Raw genomic sequence first — 25283 nt, 5'->3', positions numbered from 1 at the left:
TTGATTCACTGCCTCTTGCAGACCGTGAGCTCTTACATAGTGTAACATAATCTTAAGAAAAACTCTGGGGACAGGAACTGTGCCTGTATCTAAACTTACTGATTTATTGTTGTTAATTTATAATTATGATGCTGCCTATAAAACTTTGTGCCAAGCAGCATGCAAAAAGGTAGTCCTGGTCCTTAAAAACTGTCATCTTTACTGTCCCAATATCAGAGATTGAGCAGGTAAAGGGGGAGGATAGTATGTCCCTTCTCTGTCAGCATTACTAAGTGTGTATTTTAGTATATGTAACAATACCAAGACACTTAATTTGTATTAAAGGAATGGGAATAATGAATTTGAGCCTGAAGCGAATAAAGAATCTGTCATGTACCCAGTTATGATTGTTTCCCGTGTATTTTCCCTAGAAAATTTGCAGTATCTAAGCTGGATGGGGGTGTGGGGAAAGCAAGCAACCTGCTGGCTGCAGCAAGATTTTGCTTGTTTTTAAATTAGACTTATAAAGATATTGTTAATTATGTTTTTTGTGATCTAAAGGATGCAAATTATAGCTACTTGAAGAATTCATTTTTTAATTAAAAAATTATAATTTTATCATTTCTTGCAGCACAGATACTTTGTTGGAATTTAATTGAAGAGGCTTGTGAGTTTAATTATACTGCAGTTAGATTGCTATCTAGTGATATTCTTTTGCACCTGGGTTTAGAAAGGTACAATAAACCAATCCTTTCTTAGGAGAGAAAGATTATTAAATCCTGCCATTAAGTTTCTGTGATTTTGATTCAGTGAAGCAGATGTGTGAGCTTAATTACAATTGATGGAATCACAGTCACTTCTACCAGCTGAGGATGAGACCCAAGGTGCCTGTCTATTCTGAGATTAGAAAAATGTACCTTTGTGTATTTTTAGTATGAAAGGGTGGGTTTAAGAAATGTGACTGACAACTTCCACCTCTGACTTCCAGCATTTCCATATCATAGCTCATATCTACCCCTACATTGCTTTTCTCTGGTCTGATTTTATATGCTTTATTCCTTCATTGTTTTATGCGGTCTGCTGCAGTTTCTAGAGTACCTTATTTGTAGAGAACAAGTCTCTTTTGTGACTCAGTGTCATCCACTTTCTCATTCCCTATTATTTCATCGTGACTTCATCTTTTTTCTTTTTTTCTGTTCTGCCTAAAGAAAGAAAAAGAAATGATAACCCTTTCCCTTGTGGCATCTTTTTCTTGACCTCACAGAAAGTTGTGCAGAATGATCAATAGAAAGCACAGTAAGTGGTACAATACTGTCATTACTTTCAGTATTGACATAATAGAAAGAAGCATCTGCTGTCTTTAAACTGTTACATTTCACAACAATTGCTTTGTATTTCCATAGCTACAGCTTAGAAAGCAATGTCACCCTTGTCTTCCCTAGGCAGGCGGGATTATTATTTTATACAACTAGAACTAGCTATTGGATAAAATGCAAAATGTCATTTCTGGACATTTCAGATAGTTATTTCATATGGAAGATCAGTTCTCAGTTTGCAGCTTGGTACCTGTTTTTAGTAAGTGATATTTTTTTTTTAAATTATTTTTTTTTACTATGATTCCCGTTCTCACTTTTATCCATTGCACTTCTCTCTGTGGGATGATTATCAAACTACTTACCAATGTGCATGGCTTCTCTGTGCAGTGGGTCAGGCTGTGGAGTCAGTTTTATGCTAGTTATTCGAATGTAAATTGTCTCTTCACTGGCAGATTGGCAGCTGTGTCAATGGCTTCTGGGGGAAAAATAACCTAAGAGAGATTCTCAATGTATGATTAATTTCTTTATATTTTGCTAGAACAGAGAAAAGAATTGGCATACTACAACTGGCTGTTTATCCAGGAGCTTCAAATTAAAGTGTTCATTTGTTTGGAAACCTGCCAATCTATCTCATAGCTATGCATAGATTTATTAATGCCTGATTTTGCAGGGGTTAAGAGATGAAATGGAAAGCTCTAGTAAAGTCTGTAATGAGCTGCTCCAGGATGGCTGGGGACACTTACTCTGAGATGGTAGGCTATGCCTAGAGCTCTTGAACACCCGAAAGCTGTACTCCCTCCCGCTCCTTGACGCCATGCCTGGCTCAAAGCCCAGTGGAGAGAGGAAATAAAGACACTTGCCCATCCATATCTCTCTTCCAAAGACTGTACTCAAAGAAGATTAAGCCCCCATGGCTGCAGGAAGTAGATTCTACGGTTTTGTTTAATGTTTACACTTTTGATCTACATGACCTGTGCATCTTAAGTTCTTCCTGCTCTGAACCAAGATGAACCCAGCCTCTGCCTTTATTTTTCCATCACAGCTTCAAAATCAACCTTCTTTCTGTTCTGAGTTCTAAGCCTTCTAGGAGAAAGGCAGGCTCTATGGTTATTGCTAGGTTCAAGCAGCTGAGTTGTCCAGTTAGAACCAAACACAGAAGGGAAGATCTTCCTTCAAGTAGTTTGTTTTCTAGGTGGATTAAATGAAAGCATACTTTCTTGTTTAGATCCTCCCATAATAACTTCGGAGCAGAAAAAATGGTACTGGAAATCCTTGCAATTTTTAATAGTTTTTTCTGATCCATTTAGTTATTTACTGTACATGCTTCTAGTCCTCTTTAATCTCTGTATCTGGCATCAGGACATTATAAAGAAGATCAAAGGCACTAATGCAGTGTCTGGACAGTTCCTTTGTTCTACTTACCATTTCATCCCTTTGAAGACTTAATTGCAATTTAAATTTGTAAACAAGTGTTATCCAGTTTTAAATAAGAAACAGTTCTACATACCTTGCTATGGCTGTTAGCTACACTGCAATTACATGGCAAAAGAAGCTGTAATACCATTTTGCTTACTGGAAGGGTTATATAATTAGGAGATGTTTTCTCACTATTTGATATGAATACTAGATAACAAGGTAGGTACGCTATTTTTAGTTGGTTGAAAAACAAAAAAATAGAGCAGTAAAAGAGCTTCAATTCTTCAGTGTTTTGTTAGAATAAAGGATCATCATATTTTCCTGAAATGAATGTCAGAAAATGTACATGAGCAGAAATTTTGTGTTCTTGCCTTTAATTTTGCTGTCATTGTGGTTAATTCAACAGATATCACTACCAATAGTGTGGGCTTTTTTTTTTGTTGGGTTTTTTGTTTTGTGTTTTTTTTTTTCTTAACACGGTCAACATGGAAGAATTAACCTGATACAAGACTAGATCGTGGCTCTGAGATGAATATGGAGGAAATGCATAAAAAACATTAATTAGAACAACTTCATCCAGTTGATCTTCAGATACCTGAATGAGTCTGAAAATACAGCTTGAATTTTGTCATTGTATTGTTTGGTTAATTTAGATTTTGTGGAACAGTTACAGATTCTGTAGTTTCTAAGTGGCTTATTTTATTTGTTGTCGCTACAATTCCAGTAACAAACATATGCACAGGTACAGATCAATGCTGAAACAGTTTCTTGCTTTAAATTAGATTTAACAACAGAATGTAGAATTTGGGTTACTAGTCTTAGCCGCAGCCATGAACTTTGGGAAAAAAATCAAAAATGCCTGTGAAGTGTTTCAGCATACTGTAACTCTTTGTACAGTTGTTGTATTATCTTGTCATTTGACTGTTTCAGAAGATTGCGTTAAATGTGTTCCCCCAGCTATCCACCTCCTACTTTTTCTGTATAAGTATCCTAATACAAAGAATTGTCTGCTCAGTTGTTTTGCGTCAGATCCTTGTGTATGACTTGCAGTTCCAAATTACTGATAATCCCATACTTCTAAAGTTTCCTGCATATTTTATCTAATTATACTAAAACTTTCTTTAAAGTAAAAGCCAAACAGCTCTTTGCACTAATTTATACCTCCTATATGCTTTTCCATACTTTATGGGGGCTTTTGTTTTTTCTTTTGAAGTATGATGTGTCCAAATAATCACTATGCCTGTTTGTGGACGATAAATGAGTTACACATGAGTATATTCTTAGTGGAATACATTGTAGGAATATAAGGTTGTATAAAACCATACATGTTTCACGTTGAAATTTTATGCTCCCTATATTTTGTCAGAAGGAGCCTCAACTAAGAGTTAGTAAGTAATAAATATTTTCCCTAATTCTCTAAGTTAGGAGAAAGAATGGTTTAAATTAATTTTATAGCTTCCCTATATTTTCAGTGAGCTATTGGGAAAACAGAGCCTTGAAATGTTACTTGACCAGATTCGTGACTTCCCAACAAGCAGATTTTAATGAGCAGCTAATGGTTATTTGAATACTATTATTTAAGATAGCCTATATTTAAAGGAAAAGATGGGGTTTGCCTAGAGGTGAGCCAGTGGAAACTGAGGTGCACTGTAAAAGCTCTCATATTCCAATTGAAAGATTTGCCTTGGACATCTGATCAAAATGACATTTAGTTCCTGTCAGAAGTTACAGGTTATTTATATAATTATGGGTAGATTATGACCATGTGTAGATATATAGTTATCTATGTAGGTATATAGTATGTAGATACATTTCATTCCAGGTGAATGGGAAACCAGTTAAGTTCGTTCAGTCCTAAAGGAGAAAGTGTGCAACCAAGAGGAAGAGCTGTTGTTACATGCTCAGCTCCAGGAACTGCAGGTATAAACTGTGTGTCTGTACATGCACACAAATGAATGTCTGCATTGCTGAAGTCCAGGTTTCTTTTTTTCCTGGGTGAAGTACGTAGTTGTTGGAATTGAATGTACATGGTAAAGTATAAAAACGCAGTGTTACTGTAAAATTCTGCCTTTTAGGTGCCTGAATCTGGTGCTGTTCTGTGTAATATAGAGAAATACTTAGATTCTAGGTCTCGGGTCTAACCATTTAGCTGAGTCAACTTATCATTGTGTGTGTTTCCATGAATTATTACATTAAGTGTGTGTTGCCTTCACGGGCATGCTGTGACCTGGTTCAGGAACGGCACGGCGGCCGACCCCTGGCCGCACGGTCCATTAGCTCACAGACACCAATGTGGTGGATGGCAAACGGCGTTTATTGCTGAACGACGCGACACTATATAGCCTAGGTTTACAATGTCACTTCCGTCTGCTCACATCATAAACTAAAAGCTGTTGGCTACCTGGAGGGGGGCCCTGTGTTTCCGTACAGTGCGAGATCTTCCGGCCGCCAGGCCCTAGCTAGCAACAAGTGTGTTTAACAAAATGTGTAGCTAGATTAAACACAGTAAATAGGATCCTACCTTGTTCCTTGATTCTTAAAGAATTACTCATGTGGTTAATTCAAGACATACCAACAATCCCACTGAGCTCTTGTATGCTATTATGCTTCTGTACTTTGTGCATATATAACCAATGTCTGAAAGGTACATTTCCCAGGCTGCCTAGTTGAAAGGACCTTACAGGGAAGGTTGGGAGGAGGCAGTGCTTCCTGCGTGGAGTAGAAGGTGGGAGAATATTTTGGGGTCAGCAATACTATCAACAGGAGATGTTTTGCTACCAAAATCGTTACCAATTCTTATGTATATTGGAGTGAATTTTGCTGCAGGTTCCTGTTCTCCTTGGAGACTGCAAAACTAACAAGTTGTCTTAGGAGTAGGAAAATGCTGATAGCCTAATTTCTTATGGTTTTGTGTCTTGTGGTTGGCTGACTTCCTTGAATCAAGTTAATATTACAGTTCCTCCTGAGGTTGTGCTGAACTCTTCCTGGGTAAGGTGCTGTGGGAACCTCCCAGAAGGTGTGCTTTGGTACAATGGATGCGCTGGTACCCAGAAGGACGAACTTGAACTTTTTTTGCCTGTTGTAGAACAGATTTTCTGAATTATTCTTCTTCCCTATTTGGTTTCTTTCATACCTTGTACAAGGATGAGCTAGCTCATCTAGCATTCTGTCTATGAAATCACTTTAAATCTTCTCTAACAACTGACTGTTTTCATTAAACTTGTTTTAAGAGACCTTTTACTCTGTTGGAAATCTAATAGAGAACTCTGGTGGTTTGAAGGGAAATGGGGACAGACACATTAAAAAAAAAAAAAAGACTAAGAACAACAAAGTCTTGGGAACTTTGCCTGCATACTTTGCTGCACAGTTGCTTGAAATTGTGGATGGTAAATTATTTAGGGTATAGATCACAGGGACAGTTTTTTGTTTACATTTTCAATAGATGGAAAGAGTTGAGATCTCTTCTGCGTCAAAAAGCCTGTCTTCTTCCTAATGTATTCAGTTTTTTATTCCTCCCTTTTCTGAGCTGAAGACTAAAGCAAATTAGAGACGTGGTCTGTGAGGGTAGCCCCAGACACTGAGGGTAGCCCCAGACACTGGTTCAGGTCAGAATCAAGAAATTAGTTTCTGTTGTTTGCATGGGGAAGAGAGACTTGAGAAGTTCAGATGACTTAGCACTGGAACTGAAGCATCCTATCTATGCTGATAGACCTGGCCCAGGACTGAAGTGGTCAGTGGTGGTGAGAGGATACCGATGAAGCTATCTTCAACAGAGCAGAATGGCAGCAGAAGCTCAAGTCTAGGACAGAGAGCTACTAGGTGTGGCTGGAAAAAACAAGGGTTGTGGAAGAAAGACAGAGGCTGAGAACAGCAAGGGAAGCGTGAGAGAGGAGGTTGCTCGTGATAGGGCTCATGTGAGGAAGTTTCAGAACTGAGACTGACTGAAGGATGACTGCAGCCAGCAGTATGGTGGAGAGATGTTCAAACTGGAACTGTGACGTGACTGAAGTGAAGCCTTTGCAGAGGGACAGTGACCAGTGACTCTGGCTGTGCCTTGAGCAAGAAAGTGGAGACTGGAGGATCAGACTAGATTTTAGAGGACTTAGCCAAGAAGCAAAGATGAGAATTGGTACTGGCACTGACTGAGGTTGCAGAGGATCATGCAGAAGATTGGCATGCATGTGCTATTTTGGAATGGTTTGTAATTACAGTTCAGTCCTGAAGTTTGAACTTGACCATTGGGTCTTTTAAGTGTTACTCAGTTGTCTTTGGTGATTTGGGCCCATGTTGGCTTCCATTTTTATTTGACCATTGTCTAGCACTTCTGCCTAGCGAATAATCCTAAACTAATGTTTTGCCTTGAGCACAGGTCTGTCTTCTTTTTAGCTGAAGTACCAGTTGCTTCAAGATAGCCTTATCCCACATTACCCCAAGACTTTAAGACCTAACCCTGTTGCCCCTGAGATTCTTCGCAGTATTTCCATCTGCCTTGTACTTCTGCTCCTCCATCCATGAAAAAAGAAACTGTTTTCTAGACTGTGAGGACTAAGTTTAGCCTGATTCCCATAGCAACACTATTAATCCTCAAACAAATACCAAACAACAATTGTGTTTAGAGATGGAGGGGTGTTAATAAAGGTGATTTGGGAGTATTCCTACTGAATAAATGTGCTTTTCTTTTGTTGTGACTTCAGCAATCTAGGTTTTCCTGGCAAGCTGCTTCTTGGGTAATAGCTAAGGTATCAACTAATTCTGTAGGCTTTCAATTTTTATAAAAGGTTTTGTGCTTAAAGGTGGTGCTCTATTCTTGTGTGTGATGCCGGGCAGGGGTTCAGCACCTGTGCTGCTGCTCTTTATTTTCTCACTCAGGGAAGGTTGTAATTAACAAGGCTGAGTTCACCATGTTGTGCTCTGCAGTGAAGTTGATGGTATGAATCAAATCTGTTCTGGGAAATGGAGAAAATCCAGGTACACTGGGGGGGCTCTAGGTAGAAGAAATGACAGAAAGTTTTGCTTTCTGCATGAAAATATATTCAATTTCAAGTTGTTGAATACTCCAGACATGCTGCTTGTAACCTCTATTCCCTACTACCAAAACTTAAATTCTAATCTATTTGTAATAGAGAATACAGGCCTCTCTGGACCTGGGAAAGACATTGTTCTCTTCTGTATTAATCACTATGCAGATGTCAGGAGTCAGCTGAGATGGGTGGTTACCCTGCCTGAAATCCAGACAAAAGTGTTGTCCCAGATATAGCCTGGAGAAGTATTTTCTTCCCCAACAGAAACAGATTGAGAACTTTAAAACAAGTTCTAAAGGAGTGAGAATGTTTTCTGTTATTGATAGGATGTATTTTGTTGTCTCTGTATATATCATACCAGGAAGGCGCAGGTCTCACAAACATTTGTGTATGTGCTTATCTTGGTTATAATGCATACCGATCCTGATCTTGGACAAGCAGAAGAAGAAAGTAACTGGAGGTCCGGTATAATTGTGCACCCTTCACAGGTTTAGATTAAGTGATGAAGGTATGCTGCTCTCTGGCATTTAGAAAATTCAAATGGTAGGTATGGCATTTGTTTCTGCAAACTGTGTACATCTGTAAGGTTCTCAAGTTGCTGCAGAGGTACTTTTAGAGCAAAGGAGCAGGGACATGTTTTGTCAGGGACTAATGAGGTCCAGGGTGATTGCTTTCTGGGAATGAGTGGTGCTTTCGCATACGAAATTGCTTCTGTGCAGACTTTACCAACTGATACTTTTAATAGCTTTTCAGAAGCAAAAAGGAGCGGAATCCAAATCGTCTTTAGCAGGAAAAAGTTTTGTTTTACTTTGTTTTTTTCATGGTGTGTGAATATTATATCTTTCTTAATTTTCGGGGAGGTCAGTATTATAGCTGAAATAATTGATAATGATTGTCTTGACCTTTTACCTCTTTACTTTAAGGCCTGTTGGAAACCCAGTCTTTGCATGAAGCAGATGAAGATGTAGTCACTGATGTTGATTTCACCAATATGATTTCTGAAGAAGAAAAAGAAGAATTAAAGATTGAGCTAGCCAAGGTAATGAATTTGAATTTCTGTGTTACTGTTTCTGCTTCCTTAAACCGGAAAACATTAATTGTAGGATGAAGTACTACACATTTTAGTGAAATTATTCAAGACTACAATAATGTGAAGCGGTTAATTTCCTTAGATATATTTTGAAGATTGTGTGTCTTCTACTTGACGATTGTAAAGAGGAAGTTAAATATACCTTACCATTTTAGTCAAGACATCTTTACTTATAAACCTTCCTTTATAAAGAATGAAAGGTGCTGTTCTTATGAGGTCTGTGGTGGTCTTGTTTCAGTGCTTGTGATGTGGAAAAGATTCTTTTTCTGGTGCTCAGGAAAAGCTGCTGCTGCTGGTTATAGAAGAGAGTGATGATGATGACCACAGTAATTTCACCAAATTTTTGTTTCCTTTGGCACTGATGTGTTTGGAAAGGGTTATATTTTTGGTTTACATTTATTTGCTTAATTAAAGAACTTCAGGAGATGTCATGATACTGTGAAGGTTTAAAAATACTACTTAATAACAAGGAGATGGGAGGAAAAAGGTGTGAACCATGCAATAGTTTTATTAAAAAGAATAAAGGCACTATCTAGATTGGTCTACAATGGGAGAGTGTATTCAGTTTTGATTACTGCTGCTGAATGCCACAGAAACAGAAGTGAAATTCCAAAATGGAAAATGAGAGAATGGGGAAAAGTGAGGATTTACCTATTTTAAATACAACACAGGTAACAGAAATCACAGCTGTATGAAGGTGGGGAATTGTTTTTGTCTTAATTGAAATAATGAATACAACAGAAATATTTAAATTAATATTAAGTTGTAATATTAAATACTGTAAGAAGTCACATTCTTAATGACAGTCAGGTCATTTGCCTTCCATGCCGATTTAGGATTTTCTAGTGAAACAAACCCCAAGATTATTTTTTTGCTTTAATGTTTTATCAAGCCTTGTGTTCCTGAGTTGCTAGTTAACTTTTACTACTTTGCTGATCCTGTCACATCTGTGAATAATAATAAGGAAGCTGAAACTTGACATGTTCCTTTCATCACATAGCAATGAGGTAGGAGTTGGGATGTTCTTTACTGGATTTTTATCTGTACCAGAGACAGTGGGACACACACTGAAACACAGTAGGATCCTTCTGAACATTAGGACACACATTTTTACTGTGTGTGTGACTGATCACTGGTGCAGGTTGCCCAGAGAGGTTGTGGAGTGTCCATCCTTGGAAACAGTCAAAAGCTGTCTGGGCACAGTCCTCTGCAGCTGGCTCCACATGGCCCTGCTTGGGCAGGGTGGTTGAACCAGATGACCTCCAGAGGTCTGTTCCAACTTCAGCCATTCTGTGATTCTCTGCTGTTTTCTGGTGAAAGGGACTTGAGAGGTAGATGAAAACAAGGAAGGAAAAAAAGAATGTCCTGCAACGACCTGCTGATGATATGCCTTTGTCAAGAGAATTAATCTCAAGTGGTTCTGGGCATCCTTTCTGCTTGCTGATTCCTGTGGGAGCAGAGAGTTCTCTGGTTCATGGTAGAAACCCTTTAATTCATGTACCAACACACAAGTGAGAGATTGCCTCTCAAATATTATGAGCTTGGCTGACCTAGAAATTATTTTTTTAATTGCTTGCAGCAGTTTACTGGAACACAGTTTATGCTTAAAAACAAAATAAAACTGGTAATCATGCTAAGAACAGTTTGGTAACTTGAATTTAGAGTGAACAAAGTCTAAACTTAATTGAGGCTTGTAATTCTTGGAAAAGAGTGTGAAAAATATATAAGACCCTGACTCCTTCAGAAAGAAACCTCTGTGGGAATTGGCTAATGTTTCCTTTTGAAAAGCTATTAGTCTTTACTTTCAATCCCTCTCTGCTCCACCGGTGGTAGTTTAGTTTTCTTTCATGTCCTTATGTGTTGGGTAATACCTGTTTGAGCCTGTAGGAACAAACACCTGTCTTATTATTCTGAAAGGTTCAGATCTTCCTTAATGCTGCAATCACTTAATAGTTCATATAATGGGGAGGTGTTATGAGCACCTGTTGTGCATGTATTTAAACAGGAAAAATTAGCTGTTGTGCATGTATTTAAACAGAAAAAAATTATGTTCCATCTCTATTGTCTTCTTCCCCTTCCCTCCCTGACATTAGGAGGGGAACTAACATTGCTGTATTTCTGACACATTTTTTGTATCCTCTTTTCCTATTCTGCTGCTGGTAGTCTCGTACTGGAGACTTTTCAGAGCGTGGACTAAGTCTGTTCTTGTATTGGTAGTCTGGCTAACACGGCAGGGCTCTGACTAATCAGCCCTTGGAATTTCTACAGTGTGAGTAAAATGAGTAACCCTTACAAAAACTTCTAAGTCATTTGAATTAACAGAGGTCAGCCTGACATTTCAGAATAATAGCAGAAAATTGTAAAACTTTACGTGAGGCCAGAAACTTGTGAGCAGAACGGATTTTTATTTCCTGCTCCCCCCAGCGTGAGGAGCATGATACAATGACTCTTGAATCATGATGGGGGCTGAGGTTTTGAGCTATCTCACTCATTGCTTCAGTTGTCCTTCCATTGCACCCATCACAGTAGTCTTTTACTCCTTGCTGTCTTCCACCTCGCATACCTACACAGAAGCAGCTATCTGGTTTGATCTACAAGCTTTCTAGCTGATGCACAGGTTCTAAGTTCATCTGTGTATGTTACTGCATGTTTATTCTCAATTTGAGGAAAGATGCGAGTACCATTTTCTGCAAAATATGGCTAATTTTATTTGAATGTCCCTGATTCCTCTGGGTGCTGTTCGCCCAAGGAAAAACTTATAAATCAACGGGTACTCAGCCTGGAGGTGTAAAATTTGAGCTATGTGATTTGGTACAGAGATTAAGCGCCTGTTATGTTTTGTGCAACTCTGTTATTCTGTTTACGATTACAACTACTTTTTTTTGAAGTCTACCATAGTAAGGTGCTCACATTTCCTTACAAATACTTTAAACATTTGAGTATACATGTTATAATACACAGCCATTTGGAAAAGAGGTAACAATTCAATGATAATCACTAGGTTACTAAATGCAATAGCTAATCAAAATTTAGGAGTCCCATAGATTGGCTTCATTAAGAGACAGTTTTTCTGTGTGTTTGCTGTAACTGTGTCTTCTGACATAAAAAGGATTATGTGAAACAATAGTATAGAGGAGATGCAGTCTTGTGGTTTGGTTTTTTTTTTTGAAAGCCAGTGAAATGAAGGAAAACATTATTTTCTTCCTCACGAAGTGATCTTTCTGTTACCACTCACCCTCTCATAGTTGTTTTCCTACCACTGGTGTAGCTGGTGCTTCCTTATTACGTTTTTGGTCTGTCACTTGTTTTCCAGCTTTTCATACAGGATATAGCTGTGCAGAGAGTTGATGTTCGGTTCTAGCACACCCAGGCAGATGCATGCTGTACTCTGGCTGCCGCAGCAGTGCATGTGGTGGTGAGGTGTGTGAGCTTGCCCTGAGAATCCAGGGTGTCTCCAAGCCGCGGCTCCACGATGTGAGAGTTTTTATGGCAGTGCTCTTTCAGAATTTCTAACCCAGCTGTTTTCATCTGCGTGCCTCCTGGCTGGTTTTGGCAGCGTGGCTAGGAGGTGCTGCACTGTGAGCCAGTGAGTGACGTAGCCGTGCAGGCGTGAGTTGTGGTGGTGCATCCAAAGACGGGTGTGCCAGCTCGTGGGGGGCAGCGGGAGTTCCTTGGGAGAGCACTGGCTCCAAGACCTCCATGTCAGGGTACTGTGGCCTTGGTTTCTCTGCTGGCTTTGCTGTAGCTGCCAACTCCTTTTCAAGTTTTTGTCACCGTATTATCACACTGCTGGTTGCGTAACTCACTTTTTATTTCTTAAAACAGTACCTGACAAAGCCTGTCCCTCAGGTACATCTCACTCCTAAACAGTCACATTTGCCTTCCTTTCAGTAGTGATGTTATGTCTGTGGTACAATACAGGACCTCTATGGGTGTTCTGCGTGTGCTGCTTTAATTGATCACTGCTGCCTTCTCCGTCTCCAGCCACTTGTTCTGCCCTCCATGCTGTACCCACACAGGTACTTGTGCATCTCTCTGCACTGGATCTAGGAACTGATCCAGCTTAAAAATAGCCCTTGATTTTTCTGTGATGGCCTTTACCTGTGTGAGGAGGGCTGTGCAAACAGCCAGGCTGGGACACTGCACTTTTGGGTGATGTAGTAGTAGGGAAACAGGATGCTTAATCTGACTTAGAAGTATACATTTAATTATGCTGGCTTCTGTTTTCTGTTGGGACACGTTAATATTTTAATCGTTTACTGCCTTGTCCTTAAAACTAGCATAATAAATGCTGAACCCACTGTTTAGCTTACCATTCAATCCATTCATCGGTATCATTCAAACCAATAGCTGAATCTTTTCACCTTCACATTTTACACAGTACTATGTGTATCTCAGAATATAGGTAATATCAACTGACATAATTTTTTTTGTTAATAATAGTTTACGCAAAATACTCAGTTTCACTGAATAAGTACTTTCTGGTTTGTTTTTTTATGAGCTGTTGTATGAGTGTCTACTGGAAAAAGTGGGAAAGGTTATATTTTGGAAATTACCGGGGTGGTTTTTTTCAGGCATGCCAGCATCTTAAAAGGATGTTCAACACTGTAAAATGTAGAATTTGCTCTAAAATAATCAAAAAAGACAAAACAAGGGAAAATACTCTTTTGTGTTTGTGTTCTGGACTTCGCTGTCCTTCTTCCATATTATTAGTCAGTCCCAGGTTTCAGGGAGATATTTCTGTAATTGTGGACTTTTTTTCCTGGGGTCTCACCTTTCTGTGATTTACATGTTATTCATGTCAGCTAATCATGGGAATCATAATGTCTTAGGTGGTCAGCTCCTCTCCTTGCTTTTACATGTCCCACACAATAATGGAGGAAAGAAAAACCAGCTATTAACTCAGGTTCTTAAGCCTACAAATATGGAGAAGGGAATGTTGTCCCTCTGTGAAGCATCTATATTCTTCTGACTTTGTTGCACTTAGAAGGGAAACGTGAGGACTAGACTAGAATTTCTGTTGACTTAACCCTAGCTTCATAATGGAGTCTGCATTTAGAAGAGTGGACTTTTCAAAAATGCCTGAGCAGGTGATGCCTGACTTCCATGGGAGTTAGGTATATAACCTCCTTAAATGCTTTTCAAGATCCTACTGTAAGTCCCTAATCCTTTCTACCTGCTTCAGTCTTCAATCTCTGATATCTGAGCTCTTGAAGGAGGCTTTGTGTCTGCCAATATATTAAAATGATGGAACTTGAGGAAGATTTTGTCAATTCAAAACTGATTTCTAAAGAAAAATAATTTATTATTTTTAATAGTGTCAGAAATGTTCGTACGCCATTGAGCATGTGGTTAATGCTTGCTTAGGGCTTTACAGCTTTAGGTGTGTATTCAACAGAACAGATGGAAAGTAATTTTAATAGAAGCCATTGAATGTTCACATATCCAGGTACCTAATGATCAGCCTAGTGCTAGTCCATATGGAAAGCATTAATTTTTAAGTACATGTAAGCATACTGGTATTGGTTTAAGTTAAGTTCTTTAGCAGTGTTACGCAGGCAGACTTGTGCACTCAGGGGTTTGCTGCGGGTGGGAAACAACTGCAGGGTTCTCTCAACTGCTGCCTGAGGAATGCTGACATTTGTGATTTCTACTTTCTCTAAGCATCTAACCAGTTATCCTCTCAGAAGAGAAACTTATGCTGCCTCTTGACAGCATTTCATTTGCAGGTTAGGAATGTAATGGAGCATAAAGGACACGGGAAGGAATAAAGTCACTTTGGATTGTTATGTATTTTACTGCTGAAGTGTTGGCATCACAGGTGTTGGTGAATACTGATATCTGCTCCACAGAGGTCATGATTTTGCTTTGTGTTCATAGTCTTGCTGCTTAATTCCTGAGCTGCTTGAATAATTCAGATAGCAGGTAGTGACAAAAGAGAAATTGGTAGCTGGGTGATTCAAGGGCGAGACTTTTCCAAGAACAGTGAGCTTGCAACCAGTTTTACGGGGAAGAAGAATGTACAAGTGTGTAAAATAAAAATAATGGTGGTATTGACAGCCTAAATATAGCTCTGGAGGTCAGCAACTGATTCAGCTGGTGCTTGCCTCATTCCCTGTAGCCCATGGAGTTAAATCATAGGGAGAATGTGGTTCCAGGGAACTTAACATATGGCAATCAGATACATTACCATATGTTATCCTATCAACATATGGAGGAAGGAACACAGTTAGTAAGGGAATTTCTAAACCTGAAGTGGAAGGCAGCTGCTCTGGTGTCACTTGCCGTTGTTAGCTTCAATACCTCTGAGTGCTGCCTGGGATGCTTTGGGATGAAGGCAGCAAACCCCTGCTCGTGCTCACAGGAGTGCAGCCCAAGGAGGAGGATTGTGCACCTGTGGTGGGCTCATTCAGCAGTCCCTCCTCTCAGTCAAGTGCTCTGGCCCATGCCTTGTTAGAACACTGGCTTGGTTTAAATGTTTCAAATAATGTGCACTGCCCAGAGAATTGTATCCCTCTGTTTGGGCTGAACGGCATCTTTACAACTTGAATTTGCAGTTTGGTTGATGACTAGGAGCTCTGAAAAGACTGATCAGCTGTGTCTTCTCAATGCTTCTTTGCTTTGGTTGGAACCTCTTCACTCATGTTAACAGTCCATCTGCTGCATATTTTTATGTTACTATTTTGAAATGTGTAGTTGCCTAAAATATATAGATAAAACTCGTGTGTCAAGGACATAGCTTTTATGATACTTTCAAGTCATATGTTAACATGTGATTATTTTTTTTATCTGCTCCTGAGAATTCACATCTTTTTTTTTTTTTTTTAATGAGAGAAAGACAAAAAGCTGCAAATACCAAAGTTAAAAGCCTGTGCATTCAAAGAGAGATGTTTGCCTGAATTATCCACTTCTCTTGTTTTGCCCATTCCCATTTTACTAGTGAATGAAAAGCTGATGTTTGAGACTTCTCATGCCCTGAGGCAGATAGATCTTGATCAAGTCGTTCAGTAGTCTCCCCCTTACTGGAGAATTCTCTGTCATGTGTATGCACATAGGTGACACAGTTTGAGACATTAGTTTAGTGTAGTGTCAGTTCTGTTCTGAACATGTCTTTGCGATCTCGACAAGCACTTGAATCTGTCTCTCTAGTCACCTAAAAAAAATGCAAGTTTATGTGAAATTCATTTAATCTCTTAACATTGTATGTGTTTACCATTCTGTGAGAACAGGCTAACACTTTTCTCCTTTCTCCTCCCTCTTTGTTTCTCTTAGCTAGAGGATGAAATTTCAACTTTGCGGCAAGTGCTAGCAGCCAAAGAAAAGCACCTGGTTGAAATTAAACAAAAACTTGGCATAAGTCTGATGAATGAACTGAAGCAGAACTTTAGCAAAAGCTGGCATGATATGCAGACAACCTCTGCGTGAGTACAGACCTTGCACAAATTTATCCCTATATGTTGTGTAGCGTGTTGGAGGTATTGTCTTGATGAGTGCTGCTATGAAATTTAGCAATTGAAACAGCTGCCAGGAGCAGTAGATAGTAGGGACAAACATGTCAAGCTTCTCAGAGCAAGGAGACCTGAAAAAAATTCTACAGCAGCAACATGCTTTGCTACAGTCTCTCACCTCACTCTTGCAAAATCACAGCAGCTAAAACTTCTGTTGCCTGAGAAGGTTATCTTCCTGTCCCATGAGACATTTTTATAGAGTCCTTACTGAGGAAAGAACTTTTTTTAATCTCAATATATTGTATTTTTCAACTTCAAAGAGAGACAATGAAAAAAAATAAAATTACCAAAACATTAACAACTATTCAAAAAACTAGTACCATCATCTAAATTATAAAGAATACTGGCAGAATCAGTTGGTGTTTGACTCTGCTTAATTCCTGCTTTTGGTTGTCCAAAAGAAAAAAAAATTGGAGTAACTGCACCATCTTTGAGGTTATCATAAGTCCTACGTATGTTGGGTTTTTTGTTATTTTCCAGAAGTGTGTTCTTAGGCAAGTCCCTGAAGCCTCTCACAGCCTTGGTTTACCACTGTGCAGAATGTGTAACTGATTCACAAGAGTTCAGTGAAACTCACCTTGTGTAATATATAAGCAGCTTTGGGTTCCTAGTGTGAAAGGTAATGCATAAATATGAAGAAACATTACTGCACTACTGTTGTTGAAATGGCTTTAACTTGTTGGGTTGTTTTTTTTTTTGAACCAAACCGGTTGTACTGTGGAAGTCTGTAGTCTAAGTCGGTTACTGCCTTCTAGGAGAGTGCCAGGTGTCATCAGTTCTTGGATGAGAAAGGAGGAGAGGGACGTTTTTTGGGCTGCAGCTTGCTGCCAAGAACTACTGGTGTAAGTCTTTTGTCTCACATAAGGAAGGAGTTAAAAATACACATACAGACATAGTGATAAGACCTATCCTGATTCTGCCACAAAAAATGTTCAGACCCAGGATAGGCAGCGTTACTTGCAAGTTTCAAACACTTTTTGCTCTGTATGTCTGATGGAGTGTCTCTGAGAGAGATGGTGAATAATACTGAATTCCAAAGCTCCAGGAAAGCCATGATAATTACTGAGGGGCTGGTCTCAACTTCGTACTGGTCTTTATACTTACATACATTAACATGCCACACTCCTCTAAAACTTGTTGGGCTGAATTAATAGCAACACTGGTAGAAAGAACCACCCACCTTTCGTCAAGCGCTGTCTGAGAAGTTATTTTATTATTTATTTTTTTTCTTTTCAATTGACAACTGAATTTAACACTTAGGGAGAAGCAGGAGTGAGTTGCTCCACAACAGACCTGAGCTGGGAGTCAACAGCAAGGCAGGCAGGGCAGGGGCAGCACCCGTGAAGGAGCAGTCCCACAGTACCTGAACAGAGAGCAGAGCAGGTCCAGTGACACTAAACAGGGTCAAGCCAAGAGTTCAGATCTGAGTCTGCAGCGATGAGCCAGGCCCAAGGTCAAGCCAGGAAGTCAAATCTGTAGGTCAAGTTCAGTGAGGTACTGGGCCAGATACAGACACACCAGTAACGTAACTCAGGCAAGGACCAAGGGCTTCAATGTAGTCTAAGCTTTAGTGTAGCTCCCCATGAAGGGGAGATGCGCCTAACAAGGCTTCTCCCAACCTTCTTGCACAGCACTGTCACTACAGTCTTTCCCAAGGTTACACAGTTGTGCAGTGTCAGAGCTAGCATTGAGCTCAGGTGGTCAAACTCATAGGAGTGGTGGGGGAAGAGTTTGCAGTGCCTCTTGGTGTACCCAAGGCCGTGACAGAGATTTGGAAAAAATAGCTAAACATTTTTACATTAGAATAATCATTCTTTGTATTTTAATGAGAAGTCAAATAAGGCATAAACCCTTTAATAGGAAATGTAATTTGTATGTCTCCTATCTCTTTTGGACAGTTTCTCAGCTGGGTCTTATTTCATGTGACATGTCATTAACAGGGGCATCCATGCTAGCGCTGTGTGGGTGTTTGGCATGTGCTAGGAGAGGATAGTCTAGAGACACTGAGCTTTAGAAGAGGGGAGGGGCACAAGACACCTGAACTAGAGTTACTAGGAGACACTAGCAAAATTTTGAAACAAAAACTTGCATTTTTACTTGAAATTTGGTAGCAAATTCCAAGAGAGCTTTTCATTTTCACTTCACAATGTTGGTATTTTCCACAAGGATAGAAAAACTTAGGAGACTTCATCAGTATTGTAGGCTGCTACTTTTTAAGATGAGTTTCAGAAACAACAAGGCATTAGGTGATGAGTTTCCACAAGTAGTTATGTGGAACTGAGCAGCAGAAGTCCATTTATGCCCTTGAAAATCCCAATATCCGTGGCCCAACTACTGGATAGTTCTGGCTGACACTCGTGCCAGTACACTGATGGTAGTACAAATCACGGTAATCCAGCATCACCCAAATAGCAATGGGATAGCATTACTCACCAAGATTCTGCCATTTACTAAGGATGAAAAGCCTGGTTTAAAAAATAAAAGTTCAAAATATTTACATGTCTGTACTTCAGGCTTCTAAATCCACAATTAGTCATTTTAAATTTTAAAATCACCTGTTTTTAAGGAGGCAAATTTTGCTTTCACTCAGTTCTTACTGGGTTTTCACTTACTGTGCTTTTCTGGAAGTTAAAACCGCTTTTCTTTTAATGGGGAACTTTTCAAAGCCATGGAGAACAGCTAAGCGCCAAATTTTTGTCCTTTTGTTAGTAACTTTTTTAAAGCTTTCTGTTTAGGAATGCAGGGTTAAAATGGACTTAAGAGGCAGAGGGGTGGACTTGTCTCAGAAACGGTTCTGTAAAGTGTATCTGAACACTAGTTAAGACTAACTCACAGGATGGATGCCATCTGGAATGACTAAATTTAAGTTGAGATTCTGACTATTTTAAAGCATTTATATTTTAAATAGTTGACTATGGGTAACTTAGGAGTTAGCCTGAGCATGCTTGATGTGTACGTCAGAAATTGTCATTAAAGGATTGCTATGATTAAAAAGGAAAAAACCCCACACAAACCCAGTCATAGTTTTCATACTGAGGAAAGCTGGAGTTGGAGGTCAATGGGCTGGTGTCCTCTATAGATTGAAGATTATGTCAGGCTCAACATACAGATCTGTACAAAGTCTGTTTCCTTGTCATTAATTCAGGCTTTAAGGTATCAAAAGCAATTCTGACTGTCTCTAGTAAGAAGTGATATTTGCAACAGTAATATGCAGCCTTTTTTGTATCAAATCAGCTTTTTTTTAAAATCAGCTTTGTTTTTCTCCAAAGAAAACCTGTAATGTTGTTTGTATTTTTCAACCTTGTATGAAATAAATTTGGAAGTCATTCACTTATTATGATGACCAGAATTGTAATACATTTTTCAAGTTCCTTGTTCATTTCCCAGGCTGTTCTTCAGTGCAATGATTTTTAGTATTATCTATGTGTTAGGTAAGGCAGGGGGTTCTACTACAGGGGATATCAGTAAACTAGAGAGCAAATGATTGCCTCAAGTTTAATTTGCTTTCTCGGTTGCAAGGCATTCAACTGGAATGACTTTCCCCCACACCTTTTTAAAGATCAGGTTTCAAGTGAATAGAGGGTGGGTGGATATTCAGATAGCTTCTAGCAATGCAAGTTTTTTATTTGTAATTTAAACATAGATAATTCATTCTTATGTAGATGCTAGAAGCAGGGTAATGTTGGTGCCTTTTGAGGTTATTTAGTTTAGCTTTAAAAAATCATTAAAAATCTCTTTACGGGGATATTTACAAAGACCATAATTGAGCTTTTCTAATTAACATTTTGCTACAAAGGAAAGGGTTTACGTAACCTGAATCCAGTGTGTTTACATAGTTAAAGCTGTTTGGTTGTGTTTCAATAACATTCCCACAGCTCTCGCTAGCCTTCTGTACTTCAGATTTTCACTGCATAGTGCATTATGTCAATCTTTACTGAAGCTACCTTCTTACCATAGTTTTATACAAATTCACAGAATAGTTGAGGTTGATACCAATGTCAGGAGACTGTGTAGTCCAACTCCCCTGAGCAGAGTCAGCTAAAGCAAGGGTGCTCAGGACTATGTCCAGTCAGCTTTTAAATATCTCCAAGGATGGAGACTCTACAGCCTCTGTGGGCAGCCTGTTCCAATGTTTGATTACCCTTACTGTGAAAAAAAACTTTTGCTTTTGTTTAAATATTTCTTCCATTCAATTTGTGCTCATTACCTCTTGTACTTTCACTAGGTAGCACTGAGAACAGTTTGCCTCTATCTTCTCTACTACCTTTCATCAGGTTATTTATACACATTGATGAGATCCTCCCATGAGCCTTCTCTTCTCTAGGCTCACCAGTCCCAGCTTTCTCAGCCTTTCCTCATATGAGAAATGCTCCCAATCCCTTAGACATCTTTATGGCCCTTCACTGGACTTGCTCCAGCATTTCCATGTCTGCCTTGTACTGAGGAGTGCAGAACAGGACCCAGCACTCCATGTGTGGCTATAACCAGGGCTGAGTAGAAAGGAAGGGTCACCTCCCTCAAACTGAAATCACGCTTCCTAATGCAGTCCAGGACACTGTTAGCCACCTCTGCTGTGAGGGTACATTGTTGACTCATGTTCATCGTGTTGTGTACCAGGACCCCAGGTCTTTTTCTGCAAGACTGCTTTCCCTCTGGTTGATCCCCAGCCTCTACTGGTGCATGGGGTTATTAAACCCAAACTGCAGGGCTTTGCATTTCCCTTTGTTGAACTTCCCAAGAGTCCTGTTGCCTCATTATTTTCAGACAGTCAAAGTCCCAAGTAATAGTATTCTTCAGTGCAGTTACAGAATTGCATTGCATTGTATATGGAGAAGGTTACAAGGGTTAATTTATCCTTCTCACCAGTCCCTTACATGAAGCACTGACATAGATCCACAAAATACTTTGACCTTTGCTAAGCGTGTATGTTGGAACCGTGTTCAGCTTTGTCTTTTGGTGCTTTTACCTCAGCTTTTAATTTGGTGCTCTTCCAGCGAGCTTCAAGGGAGATGAAAATGATTGGTTTTGCCACTAACCCTCCCCCCCCACAAAAAACCATACCCAAACACATTACTCCAGACGTTCAGACCAGCTGTGCCATGGCCAATACATTATTAGAAAGGTTAAAAACTTAAAGAGAACCCATTTTCTCCCTGAGGGCTGTAGTAGTGAAATGAAGTTAAATGTTTCAAACCCCATATACTTAGTGATTCCAGCCAGGGGCTTGGGAAGCTTTTGACGTGATGGAAGGTGGACACGTGCAGGACTGCCGTCTAGGATAGGAGTCTCACAAAGCTGTGTTTCAAAATGACTTTTCATCTTTTCCCCTCACAGGCAAAAATTGTCAGTTGTTGTAGAAAGGGAAAATCCCGTGAACTAGAGGCCAGAATCAAGAGAACTGTAAGTGCTAGCTCCGAACAACATGTCTCTTAGGCAGTGCCTGGGGCTCTCTCAGGTGAATGGCTATCTTTTGAGGCCACCTTAGGAAGTTTTCAATATTGCTCTGCTTTTACATGTAATACTTGCCTGAGATGCAGGACAAGAACATTCAACTCCAGAGACAGAATAAAGTTGACTACTGGTTGAAAACTGTGTGAGCAAACTTAGTTCTGCTGATAGGGAACCTGAGGACAACTGTATGGGTTTCCAGAAACAGTGGGAACTTAATGTTTTGCAGTTCACATTTCTGCCAGGTGATGAGAAAATAGAAAGTAATAGTTGCACTGCATGTGTTTTAGACTTAAAATGTACAGTACCTGCAGTCTTCATTAGTATAACTTTAAATATATAGTAATGTGTTCTGGAGGTTCATAATTTTCTCAGGAAGTCAGATACAATTTGTGGACAACCACAGTCCTGCTGTGACTTTTAGGAACTCAGTGTACCATGTTCCCACACACATACTTATTATGAGTGGTAGTCGAAGAAATGTGGGTGTTTCTGTTCCTTGCAATGTGTAATCACCTTTTGACATTTTCTTCTCTGGATTTGCGAGTGTAGCAGCTAAGTAAAGAAATTGCAGTTTGGCTTTAGCAAGCACATTACCCATGTGTGAGCCTGTGCTATATGGGAGGAAAGGGAGCCTGTCACTTTCACTGACTTTGTAAGTCCTTTGGGTCAGATCAGGCAATGTTCATGCCTTCTTCAAAGATAATTTTTTTGCTGCTTTCCCACATGAATCTCTGGCCTTGAATTTGGAGTAATAAGGTTGGAGAAAGGACTTTGAGAAGTTGAGTCTATTCTGATTGTCCCTTTTCTAAAAGATGTATGTCCTCTTTTTTACACCAGAACCTTCAGCTAATTGGAATTCCCCAGCAAGGTCAGGTGATCTTCTCCAGATCAATGAATATAGTGTTAGTTTATCCAGGAGGAACCCACTGTAATTATCATTTGGTGCCAGAAAATATGTACACTTATATTCTAGTTACCTGTATGTATGTATATCTAACTCTAAGAAGCGGAGGGGAGGCCAGGTCTGAGTGTACATTGGAATCTCTGAAATGACCAGGATTAAAAATATCCAGGAAAGGGTCAGTGGAGAGGGAAGGAAAGGAAAGAAAGGAAAGGGAAAGAAAGGAAAGAGAAGGGAGAAATGTAAGGAGAAGGAAAACCAGAAATGAAGCAAAAGGAAAGAGAAGGAAAGGAGGAAGGGAGAGGAAGGAAATGGAGGAGGAAGAAAAAGGAAGGGGGAGAAAGGAAAAGGGAGACTGGGATATGTTTAATCTGCATAATTTTGTTGATCTAGTGTACGCTACAGAGCCCACAAACAGAGTCATAGGCGTAGTCTAAGGTCTGATGAACTGTGAAGTTTCACCCTGGAATCTCTTAAACTCATCTGTGCTTGAGCCAACATATTGTGCTTTTCTATCTGGAGATTAACTGTACCACAGCTGCTTGTTTTTCCCCAGTTCTGTGCTGCAATGCACAAATAGTGCCTTTTGCACAGTTGTATCCCTATGTTTTTGAAGATTACAGTGCAAGACAGCACAGAATATTTGTCACCTTTGTCTGGCACCTTTCCTGACCCATGACTCTCTCCAGCCTACTGAAGAGTCATCTTCTGTGTGCTGTGCACGGATTTCTGGCTGCAGGCAGGTCCCCTGCGACCAGCAGAGGTTCAGTTCCCTCGGCTCTGCCCTTCCTCTCTCTGCAGGAGAGGAACTACCTGGGGCATACTTCCTTTGACTGATTTAGGCATATGTACCCATCCCTGTGCCAGCACAGTTTCAATTAATTCTTAACATACCTGGCAAAGGGAAGAATATCTAAAAAAGTAAATCTGTCATTTGTTTTTGCAGTTGGAATAAATTTCAGATGAGCACTAAAAAAACCCAACCCAAACAGTGTAACACTTTAAAGTTCATTTGTGGGCAAAATGGCAATATGATTGCTCTTCGAGAGTGTTTTGTACATGTTTTCTGCCATTTATATATGCACTTATTTCATTTGAGCATTACTGTAATTTAATTAATGCTGAGCCCTATTTTTCCCAGAAAATCGACAGAAAAATAGTTTTCTAGCTAAGAGTTTCTCAGAGATCCAGATGCTTTACATTGATTCCAGAAATACCATTCTTAAGCTGACTAATGGTTTGAAAACTAAAAGCAAGCTCAATAGGGTATGGCTTGTGCTACCAGACTCTGCTCTGCTGTATGGTTTTGTTGTTAATTGTTTGCATTTTGTTGCATCTTATGTAAGCTTTATCACAGAAGAGGGTTTCTCAAATGGATTAATTTGCCAGCAAGCATTGATGAAGAGGCACAATGCTGAATGAAGATGTACTAATTAGTGGATGTACTAATTTTACAGACGCTGAATTTAAATTCTTTATAATTTACTGTAGTGAGTCAAATGTGCAGCTTGCCATGCAAAATATGGATATTAATTTTGTAGCCTACTTTTGTCAGCAACCCACGTATTGCACCTATAAAGGAAGGTTAGCTTCAGTTCTGCCATGTGAAGGGCAATTCTGTACTGAGTTGAGATGAGAGCAAATAGCATGCAGTATGATTATCCTGTCTTACCCTGCAGATGATGTTGGTCATTTAAATGTCTAGTTCTATGATCTCTCTACATGTCTGCTGCCTGGCTATACTCTATATGAAGCACTGTTTTCTTCACACACTGTGTTTTATGAAACAGTATTTTCTGTCATTTACTTTCACTGGCTGTAAAAGTCAGCTAGTGAGACCTGGTTGTCGTATGATAACACAACCTAAATGCAGTATATGAAACTGTCAGATGAAAACGTAGCCAAAATATGCTGCAAGTCTACTTTGCCTAATTAGTATGTTACAGTATTGGAGATGTGTTATCTTTAAAGATTCTTCTAAATGCATTGGGCATATTATCAGAATATAACTGCAATATCAGAATATTTTATGATAAACTTTAATAATCAGTTTTATAAGCAATTGCTTTTGTTAAAGAAATCCCTTATTTTAAAAACTAAATTATAATTGGAAGTTGGTGGATGAAATTCTTAGTATAATGTAATATGAAAAGGTAGTGTTCAAAATTACACAGGTAAGTGTTATTTACAAGTTTACAATTGTGACAGCAATTCCCATACCATATTTGTTTAATCCTTCTGTGAAATACATTATAAATATTTACTGTTAAATATAAAGCATGGAATACAATCCCTGTTGGCCACTACCAGCAATTCTGTGCTATAGAGGATGTTTAGATGCCACAAAAACAGAGAAGAGATTTCTACTCTAACTGCATCTGGCATAGTGCTGTTAAACTCAGGGGGGGTATGGTGACTTTGTATTAGTGTAAGAAAGACACAGAGCCTAATGGTGGATTTGTGTAAAAATACACACTGGGTTGGATGAAAGGTGGTATTTCTTGAATCTCTGTGTCCTAAATTCTCTGAGTTTGTTTCTGCTGGAGCATTTTGGCCTTAAGATTCAGGGTCACTGACCTTATTTCAGCCAATGACTGACTG

The 25283-nt window shown here is 39.4% G+C and overlaps 1 protein-coding gene across 2 annotated transcripts in view; it reads left to right on the top strand.

Annotated features, from left to right (window-relative positions):
* Positions 1-25283, top strand: part of TPD52L1 (TPD52 like 1) — a 60259-nt gene that overhangs the window by 10878 nt on the left and 24098 nt on the right. For both annotated transcript variants that reach the window (XM_056343646.1, XM_056343645.1), the window contains exons 2-3: positions 8656-8771; positions 16095-16243. In XM_056343646.1, the coding sequence (XP_056199621.1) occupies positions 8656-8771; positions 16095-16243 (265 nt within the window). The remainder of the gene's footprint in view (positions 1-8655; positions 8772-16094; positions 16244-25283) is intronic.

Source organism: Falco biarmicus, chromosome 6 (assembly GCF_023638135.1).
Source record: "Falco biarmicus isolate bFalBia1 chromosome 6, bFalBia1.pri, whole genome shotgun sequence".
NCBI lineage: Eukaryota > Metazoa > Chordata > Aves > Falconiformes > Falconidae > Falco > Falco biarmicus.
This window is presented reverse-complemented; position numbering and strand designations above follow the sequence as displayed.